Raw genomic sequence first — 17,132 nt, 5'->3', positions numbered from 1 at the left:
AGAAATCTACATGCACATGTGAATGGAACTTTATTAACATATCTAAAAAATTTAAAGTAAATTCATTCTTATAAAACATAATAATGGTTTGTCTCTATAAAATTGTCCAATTGCATGCATATTGATATTTTGAGGTACCGAAATACAATGATAACGTTATTTTCATTTTCATTTTCATTGGTTAACTTTGTATTATCAGATGGCGTCTCGACCATTTCTGATTATGACGTGAACGTTCCTGTCAGCAACCAGTCTTATTCTGATCTATTCTGTGTTTGTCAGAGAGATACCACGATAATAAAGATGATGAAAAGTTTCCTAATTCTGTTGTGTCTTCTTATACAACTGACTGTCATCAATAGAAATACTACCTCAAGGTAAGTCAATATTTCTTTTTAAAGTACCTATTTTTAATTTTGCTTGATACTTCTAGATAGCATATTTTGTCGATAAAAATAAGATACTCTTTCGGTTGTTTCTCGGTTGTCTCGTGGAAATGCAAGATGAGTTTTAAAAGTAAACTTATCAATCCGAAACTTTGAAGAGGCTCTTTTTGAACTGACATTTTATCGTTTACAAAAACCAACATAAAACATCGAATTATTAAAGTCCTAATTGACAGTCTCTTGGTTTCAGGCTAAAGGTCCAATCATACAACATTGTCACAGCACATGATCTTCAAAAGGATGGTATAAGTAAGGTAAGATGACTATGATAAGTACATGTATTGTCTATTACATATATAGTGTCCGATAAAACTTCAATTCCATACGACAGTCACAATAAGTTTGGAATAGTTTTTCTCAGTGAATTGATATACGCTCTAATTAATTTTTTTTCATTATTTCTAGTGCGACCTTTTTGTTGTGTTGCTTAATACTTATTGTGGTATTTTTCTTATTCATTTATGTAAGAAAAAGCCATAGTGACTTTGGCATATCATGTTTTTATATTTGTACTATGTTTAATTCCTTCTTACATTCATGATATCTGAAGCCTTATAGTTTGCCGATATAACTTTATCAATTCTTTTCAGATTGGTTTGAACTTCTTGGATGTAGTATTGGTGTTTTTGTGCTTTATTGTTTCTTTCGTTGTATTCGAAAGATACAGCGTCAACAACAAATTGAAGAAGCGTAGGTTTACGTTTATATAATCAAAATCTTAAATCTTTCATTCAAACTTGAAATAATAATCTATTTACCAGATTTAATTTTAGTAATGACATAAATCTTGTAAAATAAGTCATGCAAAACTTATATTTTTGCCTTTATTGTTTACAGTATTTACATCGTTTGCCAGTTTAAAAACAATAATATGTTCTTATGGCAAGCCGTTTAGCTATTTATTCTTACTTCAAGATGTCTCATGAAACTTTATAATATATATCTTATATAGTTTATAAGATATTTTATATAGTTTATAAGCTATCTCATTTAATTTTCTTTATAAGATATCTTCTGAATTATGTAAGATATCTTTTTAACTTTATAAGATATCTTATAAACTGTATAAGATATCTTATAAACTGTATAAGATATCTTATAAACTGTATAAGATATCTTATAAACTGTATAAGATATCTTATCAACTGTATAAGATATCTTATAAACTATATATTATTAGTTACATAGTGTACTAGTGACCTAATACGGTATATATGGGGTCAGTAAATTCCATATGGGGTGAGAGCGAAGCGGCTCGAATCCCCATATGGAATTTACTGATCCCATTTATACCGTATTACGTCACTAGCACACTATGTAACCAATTTATCTTGCCGACTATCTGAACGTGTGAAATTAAGACTAGTGATTCTCAAAATAAGCAAGTCTTCAATACTGTTAGCATTAAGAAAATACTTCCATTGATCCTACAAAAACAGATACCAACAATAACGACTTGTAAGGTTTAAATGTGTTTTATGAATTTATTTCAATCTTAATCATCAATTTCTTCGTCTGTTGGAACTTTTAAGATTTTTTCTCAGTACCATTTTTTCATAAAGGGACATAACACCATTACTAACCGTGTATAAAATAAGCCCTGCCCCCTTCTTACCTAATATGGAATATAAAGGGACGTAACTCCACTACTAACCGTGTATGAGATAAGCCCCGCCTCCCTACTAACCTAATATCAAATATACACGGTTTGCACGCGGATGCTTTTAACCAATCATATCCCTGGAAATGTATAGGAGATAAGATAATAAGATATCTCATAAATTATATGATATATCTTATAAAGTAAATAAGTTATCTTATATAACATATGTTTATGAGATATCTTTTAAACTTTATGAGATATATTATATAACATTAAAGATATCTTACATAATATGTTTATGAGATATCTTTTAAACTTTATGAGATATATTATATAACATTAAAGATATCTTACATAATATGTTCTAACCAATTCATTTGTTTGAGTTATAGTAATAAAGCTACTTAAGTTAAGATTTTCCTTAGTAAACACTTAAGTTAAGGAAACTCCGCCCTTTTTATCTAAGTGGTATGCATAAACTAAGTATTTCCTAAGTAAAATCTTAGTTGTTTTAAGTCACGCCCACAAAACTTAAGTGGTATGCATAAAACTCCTTATACTAAGGAAACGCATAAGATAACACTTAAGTCTAAGGTACCTATAGAGCTACCTTAAATTTTCAAAAATAGTTAAAAATTAGTCGAAAGTTTGCGTTTTTGGTAGAACATTATTATGTTACCTACAATTTGATTGATTAATATATATATCAGTAATAAACTCATTATTCGTTTATTTATTGCTAAATAATAAGTAAATATTAAAGATCATCGTTATTTTCTTCGAATCACGTATAATCAACAAATCAAGAGATAACAGTGGGTAGTTATATATACTATTTCCTAATCTCGATGTTATGTATACCGAAAAGTACTGAGTGTTACACACATGTAATTCATGAGGTGGATTTCTTTCATAAAAGGGGGGGGGGGTATGAAACAATTAGGTTGATTGTTTTGAATCACTGTTACGGCAGTCAGAAGTCCCCATGGAATTCGTCGGTTATATAAGGTATTTGTGATACCTTACTCGTTTTAAATTATTTTTTCATATTACCTTATATATTCAGAGAGATATACATTGCGGTTCGAAAATATTTCTAAGTTCGTTAAGATGTGGAGTCTGGACCAGGAGAATATACTTACTGTAATAATTTGTTTAAGTAAAAATTGTAGGACTTTTGAAATATATCCTAGATTGTATATGGATTTCTGGAAAACAATCTACCCTCCCCCTTTTTTTGTTGTAAAAGGGAAGTGATAAAAATTTTAATTTCACATCAAAATAGATTTTTTTTAAACTATAAGCAAATGTAGGCAAGGGTTCTGGACAGGGAGATGGCAGCGCATAATAAGCTCAACGATAAGTGAACATTTTATTGAAAAAAAGTGTTTTGTAAAATTATTTGTTAGCACATGCATGCTTACAATGCTGTACTCAGTCTTGTGCTACGCCACTGATTTAACCTTGATCATGTTTTGTTAGAGTTTAAAACATATTGTTGTCTCCAGAAAATATTACACCCATGAAAGATAATTAAAGATTAAGTAGAGGAAAGTTTTTGGATTACCAATGCTCATCCGTCAAAGCATCAACCATAAAAAGCGTTGTCTTATATGCGCCAATTGTTCATCATTAAACTATGTTACTTTCTATTGAATTGTTTTACATGCCTATATAAAAAAGAAGATGTTGTATGATTGCCAATGAAACAATTATCCACAAAAGACCAAAATGACACAGACATTAACAACTATAGGTTACCGTACGGCCTTCAACAATGAGCAAAGCCCATACCTCATAGTCAGCTATAATAGGCCCCGATAAGACAATGTAAAACAATTCAAACGAGAAAACTAACGGCCTTATTTATGTAAAAATATGAACGAAAAACAAATATGTAACAGATAAACAAACGACAACCACTGAATTACAGGCTCCTGACTTGGGACAGGCACATACATAAATAATGTGGCGGGGTTAAACATGTTAGCGGGATCCCAACCCTCCCCCTAACCTGGGACAGTGGTATATCAATTTAACCCCAGCTTTTTAAAATAAAAGCATGCATTGATCAATAAATTAAAATAATCATAACAAACTTTTACACGGATGAGTACATGTGATGAGCTAATATTTATCATACGGTAACTAGAGAAAGGTTCCGATTTAAGTATTCCTTAGTTAAGTGAATACTTTAGTAAGTTTATGCATACCATTTAAGAATTTGACTTAACTAAGGAAATTCTTAGTGAAATCTAAGTTTAAGGAATACTTAAGTTAAGATGTTTTATGCATACGGCCCATGGTATGTTTCATACTCAGAGCTGCTTTCAAACTAAAATTAACTATTATATGAATGTGTTTTTGCAGAAGTTCAACTGTTGAGGAGAAATTCAGTGAACCACGATGTATTGATCAGTAGATTATCCCCGTTTCTCGAAGGTATGTATGTCAACTTATTCTTTCAAGATACATTTGCTTGTGAAGACAGTTTCTCTTTATTGTGTTGTTCGGTTGACGTCTCCTTAAAGTTTATTGTTTATAATTATTTATATAAAAATAAGAAGATGTGATACAATTGCAAATGAGGTATCTCTGCACCAGAGACCAAATGATACAGTTATAGGCAACCCTTACGGTCTTCAACGATGAAGAAAACCCATTCCGCATTTTCAGCTATTAAAGGCCACGAAATTACAAATGCTTCTATTTTAAATTTCTTAACTTTAATTAGATTTAAAATCATTTTTTGACAATCCTTGTTTAATTTTTTTCAGACTCTCGAAGCAGAAATTCAGGGATTGAAATGCCTTTGAGAAAACTGAATAGGAGTATAGATTATTTAGTCTCGGATATTAAAAGCCACAACAGTGAATTGGAAAAAATTCAAACCCAATTTACAAGTTTCAAAGTAGAATGGCTTGAGCAATCCCAACTGTATGTAAATATACCGGAAAGTGTTATAGTATCCAGCGTTGAAGCTCCACAGATAGCAAACGAACTGGCCAGTCTTCGAGAGTATATAGGTATTTTTATTTTATTTTAACAACCTTAATTACAAATATTGCAGATAAACGAGTTCTACGGGTTATTTTTTTTTTATATGAGACTTGATTATATATTACTTAAGTTCATATCATTGTGGACTTCGGCTGTTGTTTGCTCTTTGGTCGGGTTGTTGTCTCTTTGACACAATCTCATTTTTCCATTCTCAATTTTATGCTCAGGTACTTTTGAATTTAACATTTTTGTTTTGTTTTAGAGATCAAGAATGGTAATGGAATATAGCTAACTCTTGCTTATAATCTTATTTTTCTTCTTCAGAAGATGCACTGGACAAATTTAGAATAGCGATGGAAAGCAATCGATCCTCATTAGACACAGCAAAATCAGCTGTTGAACAGCTGCTAATATCAGAAGGTAATTTATTATTCTATTCATGATATTATCATCTTATTTTCATACTTTTATGAGACGTCTTCAATATTCAAAATTATGAAATACCATTTGCATCTTACTTTTCAGTGGATACGAGAAACAAAATTAATTTTATAAAGGATCCTTTTGTATTTGTGGTTATTTCATTTTTTCTACTAGGCGTTTCCACACAAATAATGATCCTATAAATAATTATAAAAATATATAGTACAAGAACGTTTCATTCAAGTCGCAATGCATAAAGTTATAAGTTTAAAAATTATAAAATTTTCTGACGTCAGACACGCGAATCAATGAATGTGTTTGTAGATAGATGTTTTTTGTGTTCTGTTAAATTGTTCCTTTTAAAATTGTTACACGATGATGACTGCTGTACCCATATTTTGACTATTTCATTTATTATGTCTGTTTAGTTCAAGCATCATTGAAGATATAACGGAATTTGATGAGACTGTCATCAAAGTGAGGGGTTAGCGCTTTAAAACCAGGTTTAATCAACCATTTTCTACATTTGAAAATGCCTGTACCAAGTCATGAGTATGACAGTTCCTGTCCATTCGTTTTTGATGTGTTTTGTCATTTGATTTTGCCATGTGATTATGGACTTTCCGATTGGATTTCCTCTGAGTTCAGTATTTTTGTGATTTTACTTTTTATATAAGTTAACAGTTATAGGTCAAAGCACGGCCTTCAACACGAAGCCTTGACATGAATCCCACTCGCATCAATTTTTAGAAGAATCTAGATTTTTTTTAATTACACACTAAACTATATTGAAAAAGAATTTACATGTACATGTACAGATTGATAAAGAAATCTAAGATGGACATGTTTGGAGTGTTCCTACGTTCCATTATATTGAATAATTATGATATAATTGTTTTAAATATGTACACTTGATTTGTAGGTATTTAAAGGATTGCAACCAAAGAAGACTGGCTGTTAGTTATTAAATAAAACATTCCATTGCATTAACAAGTCACAATTTGTTCTGCGAAAATATGTAAATCAAAATTACATTAAAACTGAAGACCCATACAATATAAGCACTTCAGAACCTTGATAATTCCATTCGATTCAGCAACTGATTTTGTTTCCATTGTGAAGACTGAAATGTCACGTAGAATATATTTTGAGATTTAACAAGTATTGTGGAATGTTGTTTGTCCTCATCTTTTTCTCTTTTGCCATTGTTCTGTCTATCTTTGGATTCTCTTAATTCTCCTTTCCTTCTAGCCAAAAGACAGAACGACACAGTGGGTTATTACGTTCCCTTGACGTCCGCTTCTCACAATGACAATGTTTTATACCATGCACTTCCGTGCATCGCTCTGCCAAAATTTGAATAAATTCCCGCGGGATCTTCAAAATTGATGTGTTTGCCCAATTTTGTAAAAAAACAAACTTATATGGAATATGTACCAAATTGTTTGAAAATGTGTACAACAGAAATAAAATTTTTGTTTGCCTTTATAGTAAGATACTGGGGCAAGACGAACAGTTATATTTTTCTTGTATTTTCACAAATCCCTCGGCTGACTTATTTGCTATACAGAGAAGAACACAAAAAGCACTATAGAAATATCATTTACGATTACCTATTATGAACGTTAAATATTCAACGAGCAATATTGTGTTACCTTTTAATTTTGCGAAAACAATTTATTCTAGGTTGAATACATAGTGAACGACTCGAAAAGGAGTGTAGGGTATATATTCAGGCGATGCATCTCTTCTGCAGAGTACATGCTAAACACACCGAAATCATTACTGATTTTTAGATATATCCATTTGAAGATAATCACGAAACGACTGTTTAAAGTTTTTCTTCTTCAAGTATTACTTTCATATTAACGCTAAGAGATTGCAGGCAACTTATATGTGTACACAAAGTCAGACTCCATGAGTTGACCCGGATTTATATACTACAGTAGTTCATGATCACCACGAAGAAGAAAGGCAATCACACCAGAACACATTATAAAAAACGAAATGTCTTGGTTAACTCGTAAATGCAAAGTGTTTTTGTTTTGATAATTTCTGTTCTACAGTATTTTTAAATACTTGTGTATTTTATGCTCGACTTTAGATGCTGTCTTTGGTATGGATAATGCATATTTGCCTTACAAATGATTAATTGATGGTAGCTTAAAAGACGTAACACTTTTGAAATGGTCTAATGAATTCAATTGAATCTATATTACAGTGTAGAAAAGAATAAAACAACATATTACGACCAAGCGATTGTACAGTAACAGCACAAATGATTGTATATTCAATGAAAATTAAAACCAAAATGGTTAATCAAAGTTTCTGCGAGGACAATAGCTATCAATATTTCAGAAAGGAAAAGTTAAGTTCGTCAGAAAAAGACAAAGTGTAAAGGATGTGTGTTCGCAACAAATGGTATTTGTGGCTTCTCCGCAAAGCATAAAGGAATAAGAGCAAAAATAGGTTGGCTCGGAAGGGAGCTGTATTAAAGTGTCTGGGTAAAGTGACAAGCCTTTTTGCGAACGTTTACCTTGTGAACTAGCACGTTAATAATCCGGCCCAGTGTGTCGTCGTCGTCGTCCGGGAAATTTTACAAAAGTCTTTTCCTCTGAAACTGTTGGGTTGCTGCTCCTGAATTTGTATTTTGACGTTTTTGGTTATTATCTTGAATATTATAATAGATAGAGATTAACTGTAAACAGCAATAAAGTACAGCAAAATAAGTTATTGCCTTTTATCATCTATTTATTGTCAAGTTTTCACCATTTTGGTTTTTTAAAAACTCCTGAAACTACTGGGAAGCTAACCAAACTCGGCCACAATCATCATTAGGGTGTCTAGTATAGAAAATGTATCTGATGACACTACCTACCAAACAACAGGACCGACATGGCTAAAAATATGATTTATTGACTAGATACAAGTGTGGACACAGATGAGTGTGGATAGTATGTTTGAATGTTTGACAGTGTTTTATGATAAATGAAGTTCTATGATTTTCCTATATGTGTTATTAACTGTGTTGCACGATGACAACCAACCGGAGCATTAGGAGTATTGTTTATTTTATATGTAGTTTAGTTTTTATGTTCAAGACGGGCATGGAAGAGACACTAATTGCATTAGTTACCAAATGATTATGATAGAATATGTTCCACATCTTTGATTTTGGATACATTTTATAGCTAGGAGAGCAACACATAATAGGTTCAATTTTTCGTGATTTTTTTTAAATTGGGAGATGATATCTGAGAACATGATATAAGGAGCCTGTAATTCAGTGGTTGTCGTTTGTTTATGCGTTACATATTCGTTTTTTCTTTATTTTTTGTACATAAATAAGCGTTATTTTTCTCATTTGAATTGTTTCACATTGTCATTTTGAGACCTTTTATAGCCGACTATGCTGCATTAGCTTTGCTCATTGTTGAAGGTTGTGTGGCGACCTGTAATTGTTAATTTCTATGTCATTTTGGTCTGTTGTGGAGAATTGTCTCATTGGCAATCATATCACATCTTTTTTTATATGTATTTGCTAACTATTTGTATGGTTCTATTTATATATACTGAGTGCCAAAATAAACGCAACACTTGGTTTTTCAAAAATAAAATTTATATTAGAAATCATGATCTTTCAAAATGAATTGTTCTTGAAAATTAACAATTCTAACAATAGATCGATATCAAACAAAAATGTTTCATTGTCATCTTACGGGCGCAATAGATAAACGAAACATCCAATGTCGAATCATCAAATCACAGTCCTTACAAAAAATGTTACAACCCTGTTGTGCAGCGCAATCTCGACAGGGCCGCGGAATTGATCATCCCGGACGTTTAATGTGATCTCGAGGAATGTTATTCCACTTGTCCCGCAAAGCAAACTCAAGCTGACTTTTTGATATTGGTGGTGGTTTTCATCGTCTAAACCATGTCAAATCTGATGCAAAATTTGCTCTATCGGACCTAAATCTGGCGAAACGCACGACTTTTGGCCAAGGCGGGTGCCAAACGTCTATGTAACCACCACTGACGATTTTTGGTACATAATGAATGATTTTTGGTCTACAGAATTCGATGTTTACGCCAGACGGCCATTAAGATGTCGGCTGTGGTGTTCTTTAACTGTTGAATTTCTGCGCAAATGGTGCTTTACTGAAATTGCTTCAGAGGATCTACCGTGACTACCATTGAACTCTCGTGACCTTTGGACATCCATCAGAGTCGATATCGGATATGTTAAAGACCAAATGTATCGGTTTTGCTGAGCGTTTCTTGCTTTTTGAACCCCGGGATGTGGCTTATCATTAACTGATCCATTTTTGTTGAATTAGTGGATGATTTGGGTTATTGTAGAGGCTAGTCTTTTCGAAATTGTATGCTGTGAAAGGCTTCATTGGATCATGCCGGAAACTGCATGTCGCTGGTTGTCAGAAAGTCCTGGCATTTACTCAGATGTTTATTGCAGTTTCCTTACAATAAGGGCGGGAAAATTCATGACATTAGCCAAGCTTTAAATGACAAAATCGTGAAAATGGTGGGTATATTGAAAAGCGGTGAACTCGGTTTATGTCCGTTCAAAATAACCCTTACTTCGCATTTGTTCCAAAAATCACCCAACCGTAAAGTTGTCGACAATTGTCTTTAAAGTCATTTTCAACCAACTTTACAAAGTTCTAATATAAAATAAATAAAAATTATCAGACTTTTTTGAAAAACAAAAGTGTTGCGTTTTCATTGGCACTCAGTATATCTTTGTGGTGGCTTGTCAGTATCATTAGTAAAACACTTTAAAATGTTGAATTGATCCTCAGATTAGAAGAAATTTATTGGTTTTTAGTAATGACAATGCCTTACATGATGCTTGGGCCTGATGAGCTAGAAAGTAAGCTTCTGTGCTGTTTTCTATCAATTATTTGATAATATCTCCTTCAAAGCTGGTGAAAGCAAAACAAATTTGGTCAATGGACAAATAATGTTTGGTTCAAACAAAAAATAAAATGCTTTTATCTCCCTGTTACTTACATTGTACATAGAAATGATAATTGACTAGATACAAGAAGATGTAGTATGAGTGCCAATGAGACAATTCTCCATCCAAGTCACACTTTGTAAAGGTAAATTTCATCATGCATTATAGGTCAAAGTACGGTCTTCATCACGGAGCAACGACTCACACCGAATAGCAAGCTATAAAGGGCACCCGCTATAACTAGTGTAAAACCATTCAAACGGGGAAAAGCAACAGTCTGAAAACGAGAAGCGAGAAAAACTTGTGAACACCATCAACAAACGACAAACACTGAACACCAGGAGGTTCACAAATATCGAATGCAGTCGGATTGTGCTAGTATGTCAGACATTTAACTTCATCATGAATTATAACCTGGAACTATTATAGTATATAATCTTGGACTTTCAAAAGTAGAAAATTACAAATTTTAAGGTATTTCTATCACAATCATAAAGATATTTTACTAAAAATTTATATATATATATATATTACTTTTCTGTCTTTGTGTTTGAGTTTTGTCTATTTTTTTCACTTATGATTATGATTACAAATGTATGCATACATTTGGTATATTGAGACGGGTTGAGGCAATTTTTTTAATTTTTCAAATTGAGTAATTTTTCAGTTTTTCGATATTAATTGTTTGTAAGAAAAAGCGGCACAAAGGAGAAATTATTGTGACTGTTTTACTACTATCATGTTTGTTATGCTCTTTGTATTTCATCTGAATAACCATACTAACAAAATATGAAATAAGTAATAAAAAAAATGAAAAGCATTTATGAAGAGAATACAGGTAGGAAGATATGGAATGTCGTATGATAGTTTGATGGAGATCGATTTGTTTATGCCAGTTATCTTTCTATTTATATCTTTTGATTACTTTTCGGAATGCCTTTATCGGCGTGTTTTCTCTTCTGAATATCCTATTATTTGATTTTCAATTTTTCTAGACACGTTAAATGTCAAAAATAGATGCATTTTGTTTATTCTATATCACTGTTGTGTTATGAGTCATTTATTTTCAATTAATAATTCTTATCAAATAGAGTGTTATTTGGAAAAAAAATTATGAAGGATGAATCAGTTCTTTTTACATTACATATTGTAAATTTATATATCCGAACAAGTTTTATAAGTTATAAGTTACTAAAGCTTGAACGTATAACCACCTTCAAAGACAGATTGCTTCATATACAACAAACGAAATGTTTAACTGTTTTTGTGTTGTTTAACATTCAAAGTTACTTTCGGTCAATGTTACAATTTTGATTGTCTCAAAAAAAAATATGTAACGATCGTTCAGTATTATTTTCACTTTTATGCGACGTCATTTCTCCAAAAACTTAAAACATATATTTTTTATAGTTTTATTGACACACAAGTTCCTGTGTTTAATTTTATTGCAAATGGCTGATTTTTTTTCAAGGTTGGTGTTTTTTTCTGAAATTGTTTGACATTTTTACAGCGGTATAATACTTTTACCACAATTGTTCATCCCTAATTTTTCTTAACTTTTGTAATTGCATTGTATCAAAGATCGAATTTATTCGTTCAGTGTATGTTTATTTGTGTTAATCTTTTGATTGAGTGAAGCCATTTCAATTGATATGTTATAGTGTGTCTTTCTATGTTGTGATGTTACACTATTGTTTCAGATAAGGGTAAAGGTTTTGTACCATTAAAACGTTTAAACCCGCTGCAATTGTTTGCACCTGTTCTAAGTCAGGAATCTGATGTTCAGTAGATATGGTTCACAGGTGTTTCTCGTTTCCCGTTTTTAACCGGATTTTTGTGACAAAAATGTCGGTTATTGATTTGGGGATGTACGGCGGGCGGGCGGGCGGGCGGCAATCAAATGTTGTCCGTGCATTAACTCATGAACCGTTCAACCAAAGCTTTTAAAATTTTAATATGTTGTTACTGACAACTAAATGAAGGTCAAGTTCAATAATGGCGATTTTGACATTTACCGTTCAGGAGTTATCATATGGTTCTTGAAAGATTGAAAAATGGAGTTTCCAGTCGTGTCCGTGCATTTACGCATGAACTGTTCTACCTAAGCTTCCCAAATTTTAATATGTTGTTACTGATGACAAAATGGAGGTCAAGTTCAATAATGGCGATTTTGACTTTTACCGATCAGGAGTTATGGTTCTTGAAAGATTGAAAAATGGAGTTCCTAGTCGTGTCCGTGCATTTACGCATGAACTGTTCTACCTAAGCTTCCCAAATTTTAATATGTTGTTACTGATGACAAAATGGAGGTCAAGTTCAATAATGACGATTTTGACTTTTACCGTTCAGGAGTTATGGTTCTTGAAAGATTAAAAAATGGTGTTTCCAGTCGTGTCCGTGCATTTACGCATGAACTGTTTTACCAAAGCTTCCCAAATTTTAATATGCTGTTACTGATGACAAAATAGAGGTCAAGTTCAATAATGACGATTTTGACTTTTACCGTTCAGGAGTTATGGTTCTTGAAAGATTGAAAAATGGTGTTTCCAGTCGTGTTCGTGCATTTTCTCATTAACCATTCAACCAAAGCTTTGAAATTTTTATATGTTGTTACTGATGGCAAATTAGAGGTCAAGTTAAATAATGTCGATTTTGACTTTTACCGTTCAGGAGTTATGGTTCTTGAAAGATTTTGAAATGGCGTTTCCATTCACGTTGTTGCATTTACTCATGAACCATTCAAGCTAATATTATAAGCTTTTCAAATTTTAAGATGTTGATACTGATGACAAAATGGAGGTCAAATTTGATATTGACGATTTTCACTTTCACCATTCATCAGTAATGGTTCTTGTGATATTGTCAGGACACAAATAAATATTAATAAATCCGGTTTGCTGTCGTTGTGACAGCCTCTTGTTTTTATATAGATTAGACCGTTGTTGCTTTTCCCGTTTGAATGATTTTACACTAGTCATTTTGGGACCCTTTCTAGCTTGCTCTTTGGTGTGAGCCAAGGCTCCGTGTTGAAGACCGTACTTTGACCTATAATGGTTTACCTTTATAAATTGTGACTTGGATGGAGAGTTGTCTCATTTACACTCATACCACATCTTCTTATATCTTCGATCTCAGGTTATACGACTATTCCAAAATGATTCTTTAGGCGGTGGCAAAAAAGGGGGGTTGACTAGTGTTGCTCGTCCACGATTCAGGATCCGTAACATGAAATAGAGGAGTCAGATGAAAAAATTGCTACGTATAATATAGAGAAGGAGTCAGATGGAGGGGGGAAGTGATACGTATAATAGAGAGAAGAAGTCAGATGGAGGGGGGAAAGTGATACGTATAATAGAGAGAAGGAGTCAGATGGAGGAGGGAAAGTGATACGTATAATAGAGAGAAGGAGTCAGATGGAGGGGGAAAGTGATACGTATAATAGAGAGAAGGAGTCAGATGGAGGGGGGAAAGTGATACGTATAATAGAGAGAAGTAGTCAGATGGGAGGGGGGAAAGTGATACGTATAATAGAGAGAATGAGTCAGATGGAGGGGGAAGTGATACGTATAATAGAGAGAAGGAGTCAGATGGAGGGGGAAAGTGATACGTATACTAGAGAGAAGGAGTCAGATGGAGGGGGGAAAGTGATACGTATAATATAGAGAAGGAGTCAGATGGAGGGGGGAAAGTGATACGTATAATAAGAAATGTTTATCTGTTTGAGTATTTGAAATAATGAAATATTTTGGAATACTCGTTTATTTCTCATATTTCATGTGTTAATGATTTGTTTTTGTTAATATTTTTTTTTTTGCATTTTCTTTGATTATTGCTTAATATATATAGAAGGTGAGAACATAGTGAAGACTTTCTATTATTTCCTAAGATATATACATGTTTATTTTTGAAAGATTTGCACGAATGAGAACATATGGTGTCTTAAAAATGTGTTTTAGAAATACATGTTCGATGCATATTTAATGAAGACATTTTCACAAGTACCTGTTCGTGACAGATGCCGCGACAGATATGAGAAGGTTTACATGACTAGACGTTTCACCCAAATTCACATTACAAACAACATCTTAAAGGCATATGTAGTCCGAAAGTTTATGTATTAAAAGATATAGGCATTACAAGAAAACATCTTCGGGTAACAAATTCAATATTTTTGGTTCTCGTATGCTAGAGCAAAACGGTAACCCGATTTTTCGTTTGTGTACCTTAGCGCAACATCATTTAAAAGGCAGATGCTATGTTCAGACAGAAAGACTGTCAACTTCCGAACGTCACTCACTCACTATTTCTTTCCATGATAAAATCTTGCTTGCCAGTTGCATAAAATATCCATATGACCAGAGACATTATAATACATTACCACTGAATTACAGGCTCCTGACTTAGGACAGGCACATACATAAATAATGTGGCGGGGTTAAACATGTTAGCGGGATCCCAACCCTCTTCAAACCTGGGACGGTGGTATAACATTTTGGCTTTTATGGCCTCTGACTAAGCTGTTGTGGTGTCATAATCTAAAGTCAACCATATCCGATGAAGTCACCTAGAAAGATCACACCTTTTTAAACAATTGAAAAAGAAAGACATAAAATCACACGAGAAACAAAAAGCACCACTGTAGCATGCAATACACTAGTTTTCCTCTCTAGACAAGTTAAATTTCAAATAGAATGAAATTCAAAACAGTGTGGCTGTGGCCATTGATTGACACATTAAATTCATCCGTTGACTGGGACAATTTAGGTGAACGTTTGTATGTAACGACCACTGATCACTATGTACTTTTAAAAGACACTTAAACTATGGGGTCACCAAAGGTTCTCAACACCTAAATAAAGTAATTCAAAAAATTAATCAGAAATAACACGATGTTTTGATTTATATCAATTATATAAATCAAAACATAAAGGTTATTTCTGATTATTTTTTCGAATTATTTTATAATTAAAGGCGTTAAGAAACCTTTGGTTACCCCACAGTTTAAATGTCTATCGAAGGTACGTCGTGAACAGTGGTCGTTACAGACAAACGTTCACGTAAATTGTCCCAGTCAATGGATGAATTTAATGTGTCAATCAATGGCCAAAGCCACACTGTTTTGAATTTCATTCTACAAGTATCTAAACGCTCGCAAAGCCTCGTTGTTTTTAAATTTGAAACTTTACCGACTCGAAATCACACTCGATACTGTAAAATATAATAAGAATACAAAAAAGATCGTGAATGATAAAAGAAAGAAGAATCTTTCCGCACGGCAGTGCAAACGATAAAAGATCCGGTCCACATCCATGGTTTTTAGAAACATAATACTAAGCTATCCTTGTTGGCAGCAATTAGTACATTACTCATTGCATAATTGACCCATAGCTAACAGTTGCGTTTAAAAAAATACTCTGGTTATGATACATTAGTGAAATTATTAGGCAATTATTACATGACATATCATAATCTATACAATTTGATAGAATACCTTACTAAAGATTTTACAATAAAAAGTAAGTAGAAGTACTTTAACCGCCATTTCCAGTAAAGAAAGCACCATTTATGGTATGGTCTCATAACATTTGTATTACTTTACGACTTCATGGGCCAATTTAGCAGACGACGAGACGGAAAAACGACTTCCGCTTTGGGGTATATTTTAAAGACAATGGGAGTTTTACATTTACCGAACGACTGTAGTAATTGACAGAATTTCCGTTGACGTATATTGCCAGGATTTATTGATGGAAGGACAAAATTTTTAAATGCGATTAATATTTTAAACAGTGTTCTTGCACTAAATATGTTGTCGATTTAGCAGTGCCAAACACCGATTGAAAATTTAAGTAAATGATAATAATTAAGCGACTTCAAATCAAATGTACCGTCACCAGTTACTAGAGTGCAGTGATCTTTTCAGTTCTAAGAGCTTTTCAAATTGTCATTGTGACAATAAACTATTGGATTAACGATGTCAATCAAGTCATTGTTTTTCAGACGCAGTTTGAATCCCACCTCCACCCCTTTGTAGATTGTTTGATTATTTTTGGAAATTAACGCCACTTTCATGACTATAGGGTATATCTACAGCGGTCAGTTTTTTTTTATTGGTGATCATTGGTGGAGGAAGCCGAAGAGTCCGGAGATTACACAGGAAAACTGACAATCCTATAGTCACTAAAATTGGAGTCAAATACACCTACCACGTGAGGTGTTCGAACTCACAACTTAAGTGCTGACAGGCTAGGGGTTCATTACATGAACTACTAAGCCCACTGGGCTACAGAGGCCTCAACTCTGGCTAAGGGGTTAGATTAAAGGTCACATGAATATGGATTCAGTTAGTTCATGCTACTTAGATATTATGGCATATATATTTAAAACAATTAATTGTTTTATATCTCGTAGCTAATGCCTGTTTAAATCTTGTGATTCCTATATTATATAGGCAATACATATATTTGTGTTAAAACTGTAGTCTCATTTTCGCATTTTTGTAGTGTCAAATCATACTTTGAATAAATCTGAACAAATTGAAACTGTAAAAGGAATCCTCTTCTTATATAGGATTAAATTCAAACTATTAGAAATTGTACTCTTATTGCACAAAGACACCTCGTTAGGATGCATTAAATAGCTTCAGAGGAAGAATAATTGAAAAACTACGTAACACACACCA

At 32.9% G+C, this 17,132-nt stretch overlaps 1 protein-coding gene across 2 annotated transcripts; it reads left to right on the top strand.

The window, feature by feature from the left end:
* The first annotated feature begins 222 nt into the window (after positions 1–222).
* LOC139488834 (uncharacterized) lies at positions 223–10,878 on the top strand. 2 transcript variants are annotated; one of them, XM_071274776.1, is made up of 7 exons: positions 223–377; positions 637–700; positions 1,037–1,136; positions 4,420–4,491; positions 4,827–5,075; positions 5,374–5,469; positions 10,619–10,878. In XM_071274776.1, exons 1-7 carry the CDS (start codon positions 304–306, stop codon positions 10,672–10,674), a joined length of 711 nt encoding a protein of 236 aa, XP_071130877.1. In that variant the 5' UTR covers positions 223–303; the 3' UTR covers positions 10,675–10,878. The 2 variants fall into 2 exon arrangements, with proteins under 2 accessions (XP_071130877.1, XP_071130878.1); XM_071274777.1 differs by lacking the exon at positions 10,619–10,878 and adding an exon at positions 6,395–6,458.
* Positions 10,879–17,132: the final 6,254 nt, after the last annotated feature.

Source organism: Mytilus edulis, chromosome 9 (genome assembly GCF_963676685.1).
Source record: "Mytilus edulis chromosome 9, xbMytEdul2.2, whole genome shotgun sequence".
NCBI lineage: Eukaryota > Metazoa > Mollusca > Bivalvia > Mytilida > Mytilidae > Mytilus > Mytilus edulis.
Note: the sequence above shows the minus strand (reverse complement) of the source record. Positions and strands in the feature narration are given on the sequence as shown.